Source organism: Aptenodytes patagonicus, chromosome 2, assembly GCF_965638725.1.
Source record: "Aptenodytes patagonicus chromosome 2, bAptPat1.pri.cur, whole genome shotgun sequence".
NCBI lineage: Eukaryota > Metazoa > Chordata > Aves > Sphenisciformes > Spheniscidae > Aptenodytes > Aptenodytes patagonicus.
The window spans coordinates 164,386,053-164,404,289 of NC_134950.1; the positions used below are offsets into that span (position 1 = coordinate 164,386,053).

An 18,237-nucleotide genomic window follows, 5' to 3' on the forward strand; every position below is an offset into this window, starting at 1 on the left:
TTTGCTCTTTCAGAAACCATTGCTTCAATCATTCCTGCCCAAGATGTCTGAACGAGTGGAGGAAGTGAGGGAGAGATATTATGAACTATATGGAGAGAACCTACTACGGGCAATGAATGGGAGAAAGAGAGATGTTTCATCTGGGAAGGAAAAGGCACAGGGCAATGGGAAAAAAGATGGTAAAGAAAGAGAACAGTGTCTAATATGCAGACAGAAAGGATGGGGGATGAATTAATGGAATAAAAAAAGAAAAGGGAATGAAGTTTTAGCTGAAAAGTTCATCACAAGTTCTTTATTTGTGTGTCTTCCCATCCAGTTGTACTAGAATATCCTGATATTTGGCTTTCCGCTTAGGTACTAGAGCAAGTCACAAGGCACACAGAGTTAACAAAGTATTACATACACCAGCACATGTCAGACCAACTGTATATACTCTGCTGGACCTTGTCACATTAATTCCTGCAACTGCTGCTGGTACACTTCTTTGTAAAGTGCTACATAAATGATAACTCTTGTTATTATCCAAAGAGAGAAACATACAAAAATAGGTGTCATCACATGTAGCAGAAATTACACACCCATACTAAAATACATGCCATTACATGTAACAAATAACGATACAGGTCTACAGGCTGACTTTCAATGGAGTTGCCAACTAGAGGTGCTTTTGTCTTTATCAGTTAGGCCCAATACATTGTGTGTTTGTACAGAAAGGACATGCACATGAGGAGTATCTTGCTACAGTCTACATTCATGGGCAACCCGCGAGAACCAGTCTTTGAACCAGTTTGGAAAGCCGAGCCATAGATTCTAAGCATTTCCCTATTCTATTGTTTTTCAGACTACAGACAGAGGAAAATTAATTCCCCATGTAAATCCATTGAAATCTAGTACATTAACTGAGGGACTGCATTTATTTAGGCCTGTACCAATACTTATGAGATGAGTTTAGGCCCAGAATGTGTTGGCTGATGGCCCTTTATTGGGAGATGAACTGGATAGCTTTACTGGGAAGACTCTCCAGCCATTGAGAGTGACAGTGGGGAGTGGGAGGAGGAAAGAGAAAAGAAGGGCAGAAGGCAGTGTCGAGACCACAATGATTAATGTTTAGTGAGGCAGAAAAGGAGACAGACTCACAGGACAGCAATTCTAGCAGTTTAATTCATATGTTGTGGAGTTTCAAAGTCAAATCAATGGCTTGAACGCAGCTTTATCTACACAGAGCTGTACCACAAGGAGTTTAATACACTTTTCATTATTTAAAAAACAACCACAACTAGCATTAAATTGTCCTGCCATAGGCTGGAGTGGAAGCAGGAACAATACAGGTGGGACAATCTTTTAAACCTTACTCATTTGAGATTTTAGAAATACACCTGACTTTGGTATCACAGCAGCAGAGGCCTGCATGGCTGAGAATAAGAGTTCATTTCAATACAGGGATGATGATTTGGGTGAATTTGAAATTAATTAGAGATAATAGAGCTAGGAAGAAGCTGGAAAGGATTACAAAGAAAGAGAGGGAGCATGAAGAGAAAGTGCAGTTCTTCTTCACAGAAACTAGCGTAAGAAAGATGTAGACCCTTCCAATGTTTTGCATATCCTGGAGATGAATTTTCAATCTACTGTTCCAAGTTATTTAGAAGTTCCTAAGGTTGAAGAATATACCTCTTGCAAGACACAGATTTTCCACAGTGCTTTAATATAGAGATAAAAAATGTAAGTCCATAGCCTTAAATAAAGTGGGTCATGATGCACAAAAATGTACATGCCTGTCGTGGTTTAACCCCAGTCAGCAACTAAGCCCCACACAGCCGCTTGCTCACTCCCCCCCGGTGGGATGGGGGAGAGAATTGAAAGGGTGAAAGTGAGAAAACCCGTGGGTTGAGATAAAAACAGTTTAATAGGTAAAGCAAAAGCCACACACACAAGCAAAGCAAAACAAGGAATTCATTTGCTACTTCCCATCAGCAGGCAGGTGTTCAGCCACCTCCAGGACAGCAGGGCTCCATCAAGCGTAATGCTTACTTGGGAAGACAAACGCCATCACTCCAAACGTCCCCCCTTCCTTCTTCTTCCCCCAGCTTTATATGCTGAGCATGACGTCATATGGTGTGGAATATCCCTTGGGTCAGTTGGGGTCAGCTGTCCCAGCTGTGTCCCCTCCCAACTTCTTGTGCCCCCCCAGCCTGCTCGCTGGTGGGGTGGGGTGAGAAGCAGAAAAGGCCTTGACTCTGTGTCAGCACTGCTCAGCAGTAACGAAAACATCCCTGTGTTACCAACACTGTTTCCAGCACAAACCCAAAACACAGCCCTGTACTAGCTACTATGAAGAAAATTAACTCTATCCCAGCCAAAACCAGCACAGTGCCCTTTGAAACACTCAGCAAAGTGATCAAGATTCAATAATAGTTTCTTCAGCTTTCTACAGAGGAAGCAGTTTAGAAGCAATGTGGCAGTCTCATGGAAATTACGACATGGAAATTACTGCTGAATTAAAGGACAAAATTAATAACAGAGTCAGTATAGGATCAATTGAGCTTCTTTAGTTCAGTTTCAAATACTACTTACTTAAAAATATTATAAAATTTTAGTTTGTCACATATATTTATATTTGTGAAACATAACATCCCTATATATTCTGTTTACTCATGTAGAAGTTGGGTCTCAGAGACTTCCACCTCTTCTTTGCAATTAGACTTTGCCACGATTATCTGTAGTTTTGTCACCTCCAGAAGGGATTACACAATGATTTAGGGCAAGCAGAGAGGGACCTTTGGGATCACCAGTCTGTGGACCATAGTGAAGCTTTGATCAATGTGCCCACACAACACTCAGGCTCTGCTCGCTGCCTTGGACACCTCTTCAGTTCTAGGTATAATTCATATTTTTAGTGATATACTGTTAAGTCTTTGATAATGTGGAACTCCATTTAAATATTTTGCCTCCTTCAAATCTGAGTTGTTGCTGTTGGGAGCTTCGTTTTCCAAAACCAACAGCTGAGTATTTTTGGTCTGTACATCAAAACCCACACTTGGTACACTTTGGGCTCCTTAAGTCAACCCAACTGTTTTCAATGTTATTGTATTTATGTATTTGCATTTGCTTGGTTGGTTTGCCCCTTTGTTGCTGGATTGGCAGGGGTGGGGTATTCCTAGTTTCTTGCTGGACCTTTACGAAAGGCAGATCACCTTCCAAGACTGGAGGTCAGATCATTCCTGGTTTTGCAGGTGTTAAGCACAGATATGCCAGGGGACTAAGGAGTGCTGCAAAACTTTTCCCCTATGTTAGCACAAGCAAGCAGTATGAGCCCTCCAACATCAAGCAATGTGGTTACGCAGCAGTATGATCCCCTCCAGCCCAGTCAGACTGGGGCTGAACCCTGAGATGCTGTGTAACAAAGTAAATAGGAAAATGTGCATGTCTGAAAAGAGAATTATCACTGTTGGTATAATGACTACTATGCTTCCCTGGAAAATGCAACATATTGTGGTACTTTGTTCAGGCACTTTTTTTTCAACCCACCACTGCCAGCTCCCAATGTTCAAGAACTACAGTTTGACCCTCAAAATCATAAGCCTGTCTGTAAAATGATAAATGTGGAGCTCTTTTACTTTGCTTTCTGTTTTTTGAGCCATTAGGGTGCACCTGGGTCACATTTGCAAGCTTTATACTCTAACCATTAAGACTAGAAACTTACTTTAAATTGAAGAAAGAGAAAAGCTGAGTTTCTGACCTCATTACACAACTCTAGTAGCTGGAGTGTAAGTGAAACATCAAACATCACAAGACTTGTGATAAAATCATGAGTGCTGACAACATCAATTTAGAGTAGGAGGTGGGATAGCAGGGGAAACTCAGGGCAAATGGATTTACTTTTTATCTTTATGTTTTTACAGGCTGTCTACTTTTATCTTTAATCAGAAGTTTTCAGTGGCAGTTCTTTCTTCGTGTATATGTGCATGACGTTAAAAGGTCACTTCTGCATTAATACCTGATGCCATTTGCTAACTGTATCTTTCTATCAGAGATAACATGAAAAGGTAGGTGTACCGATGGTACACCTGGTGCTAATAGCACAGCAAAGAGGTATTATGGAAGTACAGGTCATAAGTGCATGGCTGAAATGGTATTGAGAGGGATTCCAGTCCCCTGTTGTGTGTGTGAAGAATACAGGATGTTTCTCACGGCTATGATATTTACTGCCTGAGTGAAGAACATTGTACTGAGAATTTACCAGTAAAGCTCCATATTCTTTGAGAAATGGGTTGTTTTAAGGCATTGCTTGCTATATCTTTTATGCCTCAAAATTATCTCAATGAAGAATAACACGGAAACTTAAAAATCTACTTGTAGTTAAACCTTTCACTAGAATAAATTAGCTGTAATTAAGCCAAGCAATTAATGGATCACTATGATTATAGATCAAGAAATCAGGTCAGTCTTAAGCAATGCCAAAGTGGCAGCGGTGACAAAGTGGCCAGCTGTCCCTCTGCTATTAGTTAGTTTCCAAACCATGTTTTTATTGTTTGAAATCCTCCAGTTAAAGGGAATTGTGTACTCACCAGTCCATTCAACCACACGCAAAGGGCTGTTGGTAGGTTTCTTGGTCACCCACCTGCTGTCATTGGTCTGATCTGTCACTGATCTGAAAAATGCCAGGGCTGCACAGTGGCCAGTTAGGAGGCAGCTCAGCACAATGAATACTCCCGCTCTATCATGATAATCCTGTGATTTAAAGTAGGAGTTAAGCCTAGTCCAAATGGCCAGTTTGCTTCAGCTGCTTTGCACAGCTCCAGTGGTACAAGCGTAGCGTGCAAGTGAATTTCATGGTGACAAGCCAAAGTTTTTTATATGATGTAATGCTGATATTATATATCTTCCACTCATTAAACAGGCTCCAGTCCCATCTGGGTGGGACCGAGCTCTTTAGTTCATGTTCATGGATGATTATGCTGCTAATTGGAAGGAAAGACACAACCCCTGTGTGAACCGAGAGGAGGTGCTGAGGGTCTGCAACATGGCCTTTGTCACAGCAGAAGTGACTCAGCCCAGTGCTGCCCCAGCAGGAGCAGACCTGTTTCTCATGCTGCACCACTGAGCCTGGGCTCCACGCTCAGTGCAAAGGCAGCAGGGCTGTCCAGGCCCTCTACAAGGTGCATTTTTGACCACCCTTTCAGCCACAATATTGGCACTGCTCACAGGAAGCTGTAACTCTGCACTCTGAACTAGTATCAGCACTAGGAAAGGAGACGAAGGCAGAAGTTAATGCAGGGGAGAATCTCCCTTAAACCTTCCTCCTCCCCTCCCTGTATCAGAAGTGTATATTGAACAAGGAATTTTCCCCAAAGAAATGATGTTAAGCCAGAGTTATGTAAAGAAATCAGAATATTATAATTATCCCCCCAAAATGTTACAAACTCAGGAAATTCAAAACAAGTATATATGCACAATCTTGCAGTACTGAAATGCAGAATTCAGAAATCCAAATAACCTCAGGTTTGCTCTGAAGTGATACATAACCACGTGTAACTCACAAGCACGACAGAATTTTACAGTTCATAGTCTGAATTTAGTAGAAAAACAATTTTTAAAGAGAAATTAGTTTAAAAAATATGTTTCAGTACATTTTTGTTCCACATATTGCTACAGGAACAGGGTTTGACCCTTTTGTTCTCATGCAGGTAATTTGGCATCCAGTCTAATCTGATAGATTCCATCTTTCTACAAAACTCGACTACAGAGGTCAAAGAAGGAAATGCATTGTCATCTCTGTCTGCTTTCTTGGGGGAGCATTGAGGTTAGCCTTCTGGATTTAAAATCTTACCACAGAGACAGAAAACAAGATTGGCTAACCACAATGACTTGACTCAAAGAATTAGCAACACTGACATAATGTAGGCATTCCTGAAAATCTAAAGTCAGAGTTCTGCCTACTTTTTAAAATAAATAACAATCCAAAAATCTAGGGCAATAAAACTCCATAGGCATCTCAGAATTTTATTTCAGCCAACATCAATCTTCCTTCTTTTCAGACAAGCTAAATTATACCAGTAAATCAGCAATGTTAGATCAGTCAAACTAGCTGAATGCAAAACATGAGGGAACAGACTGAATTTGTACTGTGTATATGAATTACTGAGATAAAGGAAAACTGCTCATAAAGTTGAATCTTAAATAAACATGAACCCTTAGTAAGAGCACACAGGGAAAAGGAAAGACTACAGTCTAAAACTTCTGAGACGCCTCTGATTAAATGTACAGTGAAGTGGGAAATGGACTTGGGTGTCTCCACACTTCAGAGGCTGCAGCTTATGTAGCCAGAGCTTTAAAGGAACCAAGTCAGACTTACTAAGAGGCTAGCAATAAGCCATGGAGTGCCGGGGCTAACCACCCAGGAGCATACCCGGTTTGATGGATTCTGTAGCTGACACTGCTGGAACACCACTATTAGAGGCACATGAGCCAGCTTGTTCAAAGCATCTGCATAAACTAGGCCACTGCAGCACAGGCGCTCCTGGGACTTATGCTCACTACCCTTATGATTTCATTGCAGTGGCTGAAGACGTGACATCCCTGCCTTTCTAGTGGAGGACCCCTTCCTGCAGAGATGGCAGATGCGAATGTGTGCTAGTTGCTGAGTCACTGATGTGGCTATTAAACTTCCGTGTTAGTTTAAACTGATTTATGTTAAAGATACCAGACCGGGAGCTGCTCAGCTTCAGGAGCAGTATGTGTTTGCTTCTGCTGATCATACTATAGTTTCAGTGAAAACTGGATAACGGAAGCTCCCGCAGCTGAGGAACTGGTACCCATGGAAAAGCTAACCACGCTGCAGGGTCCTGTATCAAACCCTCTGACCCTCTAGAGGTTTAGGCACTCTTTTCACCGAGGCCAAGGACCTCTTGTCTTACATCAGCCACATCTCTTCCACACAGACCCCTACATTTGCAGCTCCCAAACCACACAGGACATGCGTTTTGAATGCTCCAATACAACCTTCCTCAAGCTTGCCATATCTGTAGGAACAGAATGTCTCACTGCTTTGTAGGTACCCTGGAATAACCTTTAATCAAGCCAAATATTAGAGAAACTGTAATAAAAGAATACACATGCACATATAGACAGCACAACCCAGTAAGAAAATCATGATTTTCTCCTCCTGTAATGCAGATCAGCCCCAGGAGGCCTGCTGCTGTTTCATCCAGCGAGCAAGCTGTGAACTGTTTGTGTTCATGTGAACTGTTTGTCCACCATCCCCATACAATGATTTTGATCGACGTTTTCGCCCGGAGATGAAAAACTGAACGTCCCTTAATGCGGAGCTCACAACAGATCTCCCTCTGCTCTACTTCTACTGAGCAAGGGACATCTGAATTTGTCTGTGGAAAGCAGCTGAAAAAGAAGGTAGAAAGGGGATAAGAAGGACTTGAGATTACCCATCCTTTCACTTGGGATTCGTTTGATTTCCTTTCACAATACGATACAGTAGAGGTGGAACAGTTCTACTAGATCAGTGAGTCTATCTTACTTGAAGAGCAGGATTAATATCTTCCCACAGCCATCCACAATGAAGAATGCTCCAGTTGCCAAAATAATTCTGTGCTGAATAGTGAAATCCACAGGTGGAAAGCAACTCTCAGTGAATTCGCTTTCTGGGGTGCTTAATAACCGCACATATTTAACATCAGCACCATTCTCTCAAATAAACTGGAGCATTTTTTCTGTGCTGCCCTCCTGCCTGTTGGCTGAAGGGATCAGAATCCCGAGTTCTGTCCCTAAAGGTTGGATCCACACTACCAACTGGTGGGTTGATCCTTGCCAAGACATTTTTGGAGGAATTATAGAAATCCCTCTTAGAGAAGGGAATTATATGTGGTACTTAGGCAAAACAGGCATTCCATTTATAAATATAATTACTTTTGCTATTCCATCAAGAAAAAGAATTTAGTAGTGAGGGATACAACACAGAAAATTATTTAAGTGTTGACACTCACAATATAAATAGAAAACAGATCTGGCTGAAACTAAGTGGGAAATGAAAACCGTGAGAAAATACGTAACTGAGATTACCAGCTGGGGGGATAACTTATGACCACTCTAGTCCATTCTTTCCAATGGAAGTACAGTCCCTCATTTTGCTTTATGTTTGGATTGTAATTATGTGTGCACTTGTTAACAATAAATGCACAAGCTTACTTTGCATTTATCGGCAAATTATCTTCTTTTGACTGATGACCTTGAACACTGCACGGCGGGCACTCTTCTACAGTGCAAAGTAGGGAACAGGATATGGCTTGCACATAGTCCCTCTGCTTTAACGTGCTGTAGCACAGGTTAGGGAAGAAAGGAGTGAGTATGCCATTCACACTCGCATACAGTGATCGGATGCAGTATTATCACCTAAGGAATGATTTTGACCCCATCTCTTGTATTCATACACATACTCCTTTTACTCAGCTGCTTGTCTGGGTATGTCCATCACTGCATGTCTTCTGCTTTAGATTTGTGAAGAGTATTTTTATCCAGTATCTTCATTCTTAATATTAATGATTTATCACATATGGTGCACTATATTTTTATAAAGCTGTAAGATACCATGGTGATTAACACCATACGAGAACCTAAATAGAAGGGAACAGGATAACAGAAATGTCCTCCCAGCAGATATAGGGCTTTTGCTTGTTTTTAGGGAAAGTATCTCAGCTGCATAATTTTACTCTGTACCTAAGAATTCTAGGAGTTCCATAATAGAAGACTGTACTGTACTTGACAATGTTGTAGAGAGAATAAGAAACCTTACGTTTAATTTCTCTCTAGCCTTAATTATCAGATCAATTATGTAAGGAGAGATCGATTATTCTAGCTCTTTTGATCATACAGATTTATTACTTTGATTTAAGGAGGCAGAAGAAAAAATGTAAGAACCACAAGCATACCCTTGTGTTTACATATGTACATATATATCCCCTCATACTTCTGCTAGGAAAAGATCCCAGCTTCAAATAGCCTTGCAAATTTGTCCTGTCAATATCACAGTTCACACACAAAACCTACTCACGGAATCAATATGGTAGTGAGAAACTAATCACATTTTACTTACCCATCCAAACACTGCGAAAGCCTGGAGACGCTGCAAGGCTGCTTCAAATGAACGCATTACCGCTGGGCACACTGCAGGCTGCTCAAGCGTGCCCACAGCCCTTCTTTTCAGAGAGCTCTCTCCTCACCCACCTGGATTAGGACTGCCACTGGGAGAGCCGTCCCCCCCTGCATTACTGGATCCAAAGCAAGGATTTTTCCAAAGCGTTGGCAGGCCAGCAAAAAAGGGGATTGTCTCTGGGCACTGGCAGCCCAGCACAAAGCAGCCAGCTTGGGGGCTGTTGGAAAGAGTCAGGGTGAAACCCCTGTGGTACAAAGGGGCTGAGGTTTTGGCTCCTGCCGGGCTCCCATGGGAGACAGGCGGAGGGGCTGGTGGGGATGCCAAAGAGCTGGCTGCAGGCTGGGCATCCCCGGGTGCCGTTTGATCCTCCAGGCCCAGGGCTGCAGGGAGTGCCAGGAGGGCTGCAAGGAGCGTGGGGAGATAAGCACTAGCAGCTCCCCATGCATCTTCCCCCAGGCAGCGCAGTAGAGGTTAAATAAAAAAATGCACTGGGGAAAAGGCCGTTTCTGCAAAACTGGTCACTAGCAAAGAAAGGCAGCCAGGCCCCCAGGGATGCTCTCCTTGCCTAAGGATGAAATGGGATTACGATGGCAATGTTTGCTGCACTGTAATTAAGGTGGTGTCAGGACTTTCATTAAAAAGTGAGGTTTTGTTGAGGGGCTATGGCTTGGAGAAAATTTTTGCTTGAGGCTGAAATACAACATTGTTCTCAGACAGAAAACGCATGCACAGCCTTTATTATATATGTTATTTAGAATCTCAGTATAGTCTTGACTGTGGAGGCTCTACTATTGTTTCCATATGGGTATGTAGCTAATTGGTTTAAAACATTAGTTATTAAAGAAGCAAAGGACTGAATTCTGGTTGGACCTCATGTAGGTGACACGTCCCCATTAATTGTCTGCAATTAACTTCAAAAACCAAAGGCCAAATTCTGCCCTTCTTACTCAGACATGCAGTTTTATTGAAGTAAACAGCTGCAAACAGGATTTGGCTCCTAGTGCTTACCTGACTTCAACCCAAGGCACCTGCCTCTCCCACATTATAACTCCTTTAAAAGGCCATCCCATCTGGGACAGAGATTATTTCCTTGCAAAACTGGCAATATACAACAAGGTTATTTCTACTAACAGTATCTAAATTCCTATTATTGTAGCACCCAAGATCTCATATAAGGAACCAGGACCCCTATGCACTAGGTGCTGTACAAAACACAGAATAAAAACACAGTCCTACTCAAAAAAAAGTGTGATTGAATGCACACAAACAAATCCTTTCCCCGTTTCACGGCCAGGTTTGTATTATTTCTGTTAAGTAATCTGAATGTAATGCACCACTCCTGCAAACAGCAAACACTGCTCAGACATTTATTTAACTTTCTGAATGATAAAGTCCTAACTTCAGTCTATTGTCTTTCCCCAGAGGTGCACACAAAGCGGCCAGCTACTGCCCTATGTGCTTGCTGCTGGCCATGGGTTTTTTCCTGGCTTGCACGTATCTGCAGTGCAGCCAGCATTTAGTATGTACTGGTTTCAGATACTAATTCGATTTTACTCAAACTATTGGCATTCTACCTTTTTGAATAAAAAAATCACGCAACTAATAATATGTCATAAAAGATTCTTTCTCTGCTGCCCACCACCACACATATGTCAAAACTAAAACTCAGAATATTAAAGTTTATAAAATTACAGTTTCATAAAGTTGTGAATAAGACATGAATTGCAACGAATTAGGCAAGTCACAAAGAATGGAACTCAAGTTCGTAAGTAACTTGTGGATGCTTTAATGTGACTTCACATGGATGCTAACAAAATACAACATAACATGGCACAGTCCATTGTTCCTTGTAAGAACAAATTATATAAATTGCAAGTTTAGGAAGAATTTAAGCATTTCTGCAAATGCTTAAACACAGAACAAACTTTATTCAGGAGGTAGTTGTCTTCAGTGAAACTATTTATGCATTTAGTTACTTACCTGCCTAATTTAGCATCCCCAGGATCATGGCCTTGGTATGGAATAACTTAATGAATTTCAGTATAGTGCATTGGCTACCACTTGTCAAAATAACAAGATTCAAATGTAAACAAGTGATGCTCTTATTAAGTGCAAACATGTGCAAAATTAACATTCCTAATAGACAAAGCTGCTCCACATAGGATAGGAAGGTATTATTAATAATACTACCAGAGTCAGGCAAGCGTAATTCCTCATATGAACAAACTCACTCCAATACAAGCACCTTTTTTGATTTCATTTAAATGAATTAAAGAAGTTAGAGTTAATCTGAAAAAAAGCCAGAAGATGCCAGAATGAATGAGTCTGCATGAGGGTTATACTATAACCACCAGTTTTAAATTCACACTTTGGCGTGCACAAAAAGAACATTTTCTTATGAAGATAAAAGCCTCCACGTGTAATAACTCGATATATAGACAAGCCCTAGGGGCTTGCATCTTAAGCACTTAACATTTTTGGCCCTGTCTTAATGGATAAAAAAGGTGTGTTTCTCAGTCACATTAGCCCAGACAAAGTAGCTTAATATGATGAAAAGGCCTTAGGCTTTGGCGAGACTAAGGTGTAAAGGTGTGAGGTTAGCACATATATCACAGCATGGGCAAGGCTGCCTTTAACACATACTAAACTAATCAAGTTAAAGCAGGCAGGGGATGGGGAGCCTAGACTGTATTAACCCATGTTCATACAAACACTAGATTAGTTTGTGTGGAGAGTAGCTGTTGTAGAACATTAAGTCAGGATATTTCACGGTGGGGAGCAGGTGAGAAAACAAGAACTAGAATGAAATGTTTTTCCTCATAGACTGTGAACTACAGAACATAGACTGCCTCCAAAGAGAGCAGTTAAGATGGATTTTAGGGGCACTGGACCTCCACGCTATCTGTCCATTGCTCCGGAGCACCTGATAACTGGAATTCTCCAGCTGTCTGGGAATGCTGCTCAGGACAAGAAGTGAGGCTTCTCCTCCACCATCCACAGCAACAAGCACCTCACCAAACTGCTGGGAAAGTCACCATCGCTCAAGGGTATGTCATACCCACTATCCAGGCTGTGCTGTTGCCTAAAGTAAGACAGATCTACAAGATGACAAGTAAGCAAAACTGATGAAAAGAAGAAACAAACATTTCAAGTTTAAAACTAGACTTCTACAATGCATTCTTTAGCATATGACAATTAACATATGCTAACTTCTTTTTTAGTCCAGCCAAGTTTAGTGCAAATAAACTAGGAGTCACGTATTTCTATGATGTAATCCTGATTTTGCCACTTGATTTAGGCTTTGTCTAGAACTCTTTTAAATTATCTCGGGGTTGGTTTTTTTAATACTGAAAAAACAGTAATCCAGCTATTTCTGAACTACTTGGATGAATACGAATGCAGAGGTAAAGAACTACCATGGGCAGTTGATGTGGTTACTACCCTCAACTGCCCACTGCACCTTTTTCTTGCAGTTTGCTACTCTTGCAGCAAGGATAGCCAAATGGGATGTGCACCGGCACCAGAATCTCCCCAGTTTTCAGAGCAGCATATTGCAGTAAGCAATGATGTTCACTACAGCCAATGATCAATTTAGCACAGGTTAAATCAAAGTGGTTCAATATGCCGAACACTTAAAATGTTAGCATGTTGCTGACGTATCTTAAATGAAGCCTTTGTGATAACTTGGTGAACTTTTCTGCAATGGAAACACATGTGTGAAGAGAACAAAAATTAAACTTTTTGTTTTATGTAGAGTAGTGAACTCTTCAGATCATTAAACTGGCAGAGTTCTGAACTAACATCATATAAGAGAAAGTATCTGGATCCCATTCCTGATAGAATCTGGAATAATTTTCTCCTTATTTCTGTTACATACACCGCTTTAGTTGTATAATGGTACAACAGTATTTACATACCAGTTGTCATTTTCCTTTCATTATTTCTGTAACAGGATCATTTTCCTTAACTAGCTGATTTAAGACAGCGTCCCGTCTTCAACTTGTTCTATTATTGTGCATGAAAACATCGCTCTTTGTCATTAAGCACATTGGGACAACTTCAGATGTTTTGAAGTTAAAATCGTTAGCATGCCTTGTTTAATCAGTATTGCAAGGGTCTCACTCATATTTCAGAAACAATTCCAAAAACACTGAAATGTTTATTTTAAGGAAGGTTAGAATGTAAAATTGTAGTTGAAAGTTTCAAAGCTGCCTGCCCTTGAAAGTTAAAAAAAAAATCAGGTGTGCCAGTTCACCTGAGTCAGTTTACAATGAACTGGAAGATCTCTTTAACATTCAGTAAAGCAGAGGACCTGTTCATTTAATATTATATCTTTGCTGTAAAAACATGTGTTTTCCAGAGAAAGATAATTTATAATAGGTGGCTAGCATCGGTCAGGTATAAATGTAAAAACGTTCCTGACAGAGACATTCAAATGTCCTGAATCAACAAAGCACTCCTACACTGGATTTATGTTTGGTGACACAATTTCTCCCAGCTTGTCCCCCTGCCTTCACTGAGTGATAAATAATGCTAGCAAATACAGTTTCCTACAATTCCATCTCCGCTTTGGGTTCCTGCTCACAAGTCTCTCTCAGTCCTACATAGCTGTTCACACCCTTGATTGCCACAGCAATGGCTGCAGCAGTTCACAGAACAGACCTGCCTAGCTTTGTTCGGACAGGTAACGAGATAAGGCACTGTAGTATAACTAATAGGCATAAGTCCCTTAACACGCTCTTGTCCTCGACCATGCTACACCGAAGCTAACTTCTTCCTGCCTCCACTCAGATTTCATATTGTGATAGCGACATATGGTTAGTATAAAAAACAATGGACAAAAAAGTTAAAAACACACATCTGCTTTTGCGTAAGAGACAAAGCCCAAAGCTCAACCACTTACAGGTGATCTAAAGGTATTAAACAACGTTTACATGGGAGGACCGGATGAACCATGCATGGAGAAGTGAATCTAGTGATTTCACTGAACGTATTTCTGCTGTGGGATGTGACAGTTATTCCTCACACACCTAGCAGCTGATCTGAGCCCACAGTGTGCTCACCTGTCTCAGCTCAAATCACTTTGCACATGCATAGTAGCTCTGACACATCCTAGACTCACCCAAGCCATTGCGCATGTGCAGTAGATCCGCACATGCAGAGTCAGTGTTTCAGGAGATGGCCATTTTTTTTAGCAGACCAGATGGCAACCTGGCAACTCTAGCAAATGCTACACCAGCGATCCCGCTGTGCAGAGGCTGTGGCCTTTTACTTCCCGCTCCCTCCCCTTCCCTGCTTTTCTCCTCTCTACTCCACCCAAGCCTGGGCCTGTACAGCATTAAATGTTTTCAGTTAAATGACGCTAACTTGCCTGAGTTAACAAAATTCGAAGGCACTTTCTTCTGTGTTAGACAACATGTAAGCAGATTAAGTTCCCGTATCTGAAGTCATGTGAGCGGTATACCTATGTTGTCATTTGCAGACTTCATAATACAAACATTTAGCTTGGGATATATTTTTTAATTTGGCAGAAATGAGTACATTCTCAGTAATAGGGCCAAGAAAGTCACACCAACAATCCAGCTGTTGTCCTAGCATGGCTGAGCGAAAGGAATGGCTTTATATAATTTTATATAAATATGTATACATACGAGTATGCGTATAGAGCGAGATAAATGTCTTACCTCTATCTCCACAGAGAGATATAAAAATGTCACAAGGGTCTAATTTAATTATGCACAAACCTAGGAAATGAACCAATGAAGGCTTTTTTGTTATGAAGTATTTCCCAGGAAAACGGGCCAGCAAAAGTTGTATTTGCCACAGCATGCCATTTTAATTTAGTATTTCCGAAGCTGACAAGTGAAAATTTTGGGAAGGAAGAACAGTGTAAAGGTCTGGATTGCTCTGTGTTTATTTTTACATAAAAAAAAGAGTGACTACCATTAGCTCCTCCTTCCCTCCCTTCCTTGTACCTGTGTGTTACCCTAAGCCATTTTATCAACTGGGATTCAAACACAGAACAGAAACCTAAATGACAAGGGAGAAACACTTAGCGCAAGGCTCTCAAGATGTGTTTGTACGCGTTCCGAGTCTTGGAGGTACCGCTCCCCGCGATTTCTCCAAGTCCGGGGAAGTTCTCAAACACGCCCGCCCCAAACGTGAGTCACCTACGCACGCTGCAAGGCAGCAGGATTCGTTTCTTTTCCGTCCATACGACCCATTTCATGATTCAGCATCTGTGCACTGCATTACTCCCTTCGCACGCGCTGCTCCAGCTCCGGGCAGCGGGAGGGAGGGACGCCCGGGCCTGGGGCGAGGGGCCCCGCGGCGCTGCCCGCCGCGGCAAGCAGGCAGGCGGGGGGGGTGGGCGGGGGGGAGGCCGCTTCAGGGGCTGCCCTCAGGGCGGCGCCCGGTGCGGAGGCGCGGCGGCGGGGGGCCCTCGGCCGGGGGGACAGCGGCGCGGCCTTCTCCCCGCCGGCGGGCCCGCTCCGCTGCCGCCCCGGGCGGCGGTGCGCCCCGGGGCAGGGCCCAGGAGGAAAGTCCGGGGGCGCGGCCCGCTTCCTCACCCCGTGGCCGGACTTTTCTCTGGCTGCGAGGCCGTAGCGCTCCCCCTCCCTTTCGGAGCCGGAGTCCCTCCTGGCCTCCGGGACACGTTAAATCCCGTGTAATGAGGCTTAACCCCGCCCCGAGCCGCGGCGCAGCCGGGCGGGCAGGCAGCCAGCTAGGCCCCTGCCCGGGGGAGGCCCCCCCCCCGCCGCCCCGAGCGGCCGCAGCTGTTCCAGCCGGAGCTGCTGGAAAGCGGCCACGCTCCCCAGACTTTGTCTCCCTCGCACACGGCGCTGAACTCTGCTCCCTCCCTCCCCTCCCTCGGGGCGGCCGCGGCTCCCCGCCGCTCGCTGCCTTCCCCCCCTCCGCCCCGAGCCGCAGACGCACGGCGGGGGGAAGGAGGGGGGGGGTGCTCCCAGCCTCCAGGCTGCAGCCAGCCGTGCCCCGGCTCCCCGGGAGGAGCGAGCACCGCCGGGCCGGGCATCACGCGCTGCCCCCCGAGCTGCCGTCCTGGGGAGCTCGGCCCATGTGCGAGGACGGGGCGGGGGCACCCTGCTGCGAAGCGGCCACTTTCATCCAGATGGGGCTTTTTTTTTTTTCCTTTTCCACGGGGCCGTGGAGAAAATAAATAAAAAACAAGGGCGGGAAGAGGGTGGGGGAGTGAGCGGGTTGCCGGCCCCCGCGGGGCGCGGTACGGGGTGAGTGCGCGGAGCGCCCCGTGGCGTCCCGTCCCGTCCCCGCTCCGCAGCTCCGCGCTTTCCCCGCAGCCCGCCACGGCAAGCGAGCCCGTGAGGTCAGTGTCGGCGGCGGATGGGTGTCTGCGCCGTGGGACGGGCGGTGGGCGGGCGGGCCGGGCAGGCGCAGTGTGGGGCCGCGGCAGGGGGAGGAGGGCGGCGGGCGGGCGGGTTCTGTGTCTATGTGTCGCACTGGCGGGGGGGGGGAAGGGAGGCGGGGGGGGGGGGGGTACACACCAGGGCAGCGGCGGCAGCGCCGGGATCCCTTCTCCACCCCGCGGGCAGGGGGGAGGGAGCCGCCTCCTCCTCCTCCCCCTTCCTCCTCCTCCTCCCCCTTCCTCCTCCCCCTTTTTCACCCTTCCTCCTCCTTCTTTCCCCAAAGTTAAACTTCCTGCTCCCGGCCCGGCTGGGAAGGGGACGCGGAGCCCGGCCGGACTCAGCCCTCGACACACACAACAGCTGGAGCTGTCAAAACTTCCTCCGCTCGGCCTCGGCCCCTGCCGCCTCCGCCACCGCCGCCGCCGCCTGCTCCTCCTCCGCCCCCGGGGGCTCTGCGCGGGGGGAGGGCGCAGGGCCAGTGTACAATGAAGCGGCGGCCGCCGCAGCCGGGCAGCGCAGGAGCCGGAGCCGCCGCCAGCTCCCGGGGCCTCTGAGAGGGGGGGGGCGCCCAGCGGCGGGATCAGCCGCCTCTCGCTCGCTCTCTTCACCTCGCCCGCCACCTCCCCCGGCCCCGACAGACCCCGCCGAGCCGGGGAGGGGGTGTTATTGTGTGTGAGACCCTTCCTTCCTCTGCGCTCTTTCTCTTCGCCCCCCCTCCCCTCCTCCTCCTGCTCTCCCCATGCTGCTCCCCCTGCTACCTGTGCTGGTCGGCGGCGGCTGAGGCCAGCAATGCGAGGCGGAGGTGGAGGAGGCGGAGGTGAGGAGGAGAGGAGCCGCGGGAGCAGGAGGAGCATCGGGATCCCCATCACCATCCTCATCTTCATCCTCATCATCATCCATGTGTCTCTCTCGTCCTGCTGACTAGGATGTCAACGGAGGACAAGAGTCTGGTGGTGGCGGTGGTGGAGCCGCCTCAGCAGCAGCAGCAGCCCCCCGAGCCTGGAGCTCCCCCCCCAGCAGCAGCAGCAGCAGCCACAGACAAAAGACCTAGGGGCCGGCCTCGCAAAGATGGCGCTTCCCCTTTCCAGAGAGCCAGAAAGAAGTAAGTTCAGCGTTTGTGTGTGCGAGGCAGAGAGGGGCAGGGGGCAGGCGGCCAGGCGCAGGCAGAGCTGTCAGCGGAGACTCGCTGCTCGTCGCCCCCTCCCTCCTGCCTAATGCCATTTTGAGAAGGGCCCTTCTTTCTTCTCCTCCTCTCCCCTTTGCACTTTCCCCTCCTCCTCCTCCTCCTTTTTCACCTTTGTCTTCCTCCGCCTGCTCTCCCTTTTCCACTTTTCTTTCACCGTCCCTATTCCTTTCTTCTCCTTCTTCGGAGTTTCTCGTCAGCTCTTTCCCCCTTTTTTCCTTGCCTTTGCACCTTCCCCCTTCTCCTTTTTGGGTCTCTTCTCCTCCAGGACGCTCGGCTGCCTTCAGCGTCGTCTGGCTACTCCCTGTGCTTGACGGTAGTTCCTCGTCGCTTTCCCTTTCTATCCCCCCTCCTCTTTTTGGGAAAGAAAAGACGGTTCTCGGCGGGTGGCGAGGAGAACACCCCCCCACACACACCCCCCAACACAGGCGGGTGCGGACGCGCACACGCAAAGTTGAGGCAGGAGTTTCTTCACCGCCAACCCCGCCGTGTGCTCGGAGGTGGGGAGA

At 45.8% G+C, this 18,237-nt stretch overlaps 2 protein-coding genes across 16 annotated transcripts in view; one reads left to right on the forward strand and one right to left on the reverse strand.

Annotated features, from left to right (window-relative positions):
• LOC143157214 (uncharacterized) overlaps window positions 1-17,445 on the reverse strand; it is a 55,687-nt gene extending 38,242 nt beyond the window's left edge. The window contains exon 1 of one of the 2 annotated variants that reach the window (XR_012994745.1): window positions 17,304-17,362. Coding sequence is in view for 1 of the 2 variants with exons in the window: in XM_076331953.1 (XP_076188068.1) it covers window positions 17,304-17,445 (142 nt within the window). In the remaining variant the exon portion in view is untranslated. Of the gene's footprint in view, window positions 1-17,303 lie in introns of both variants that reach the window. The other variant, XM_076331953.1, reaches the window with a different exon arrangement.
• KMT2C (lysine methyltransferase 2C) overlaps window positions 17,412-18,237 on the forward strand; it is a 206,061-nt gene continuing 205,235 nt past the window's right edge. For all 14 annotated transcript variants that reach the window (XM_076331936.1, XM_076331942.1, XM_076331937.1 and 11 more), the window contains exon 1: window positions 17,412-17,647. In XM_076331936.1, the coding sequence (XP_076188051.1) occupies window positions 17,472-17,647 (176 nt within the window). In that variant the 5' untranslated portion in view covers window positions 17,412-17,471. The remainder of the gene's footprint in view (window positions 17,648-18,237) is intronic.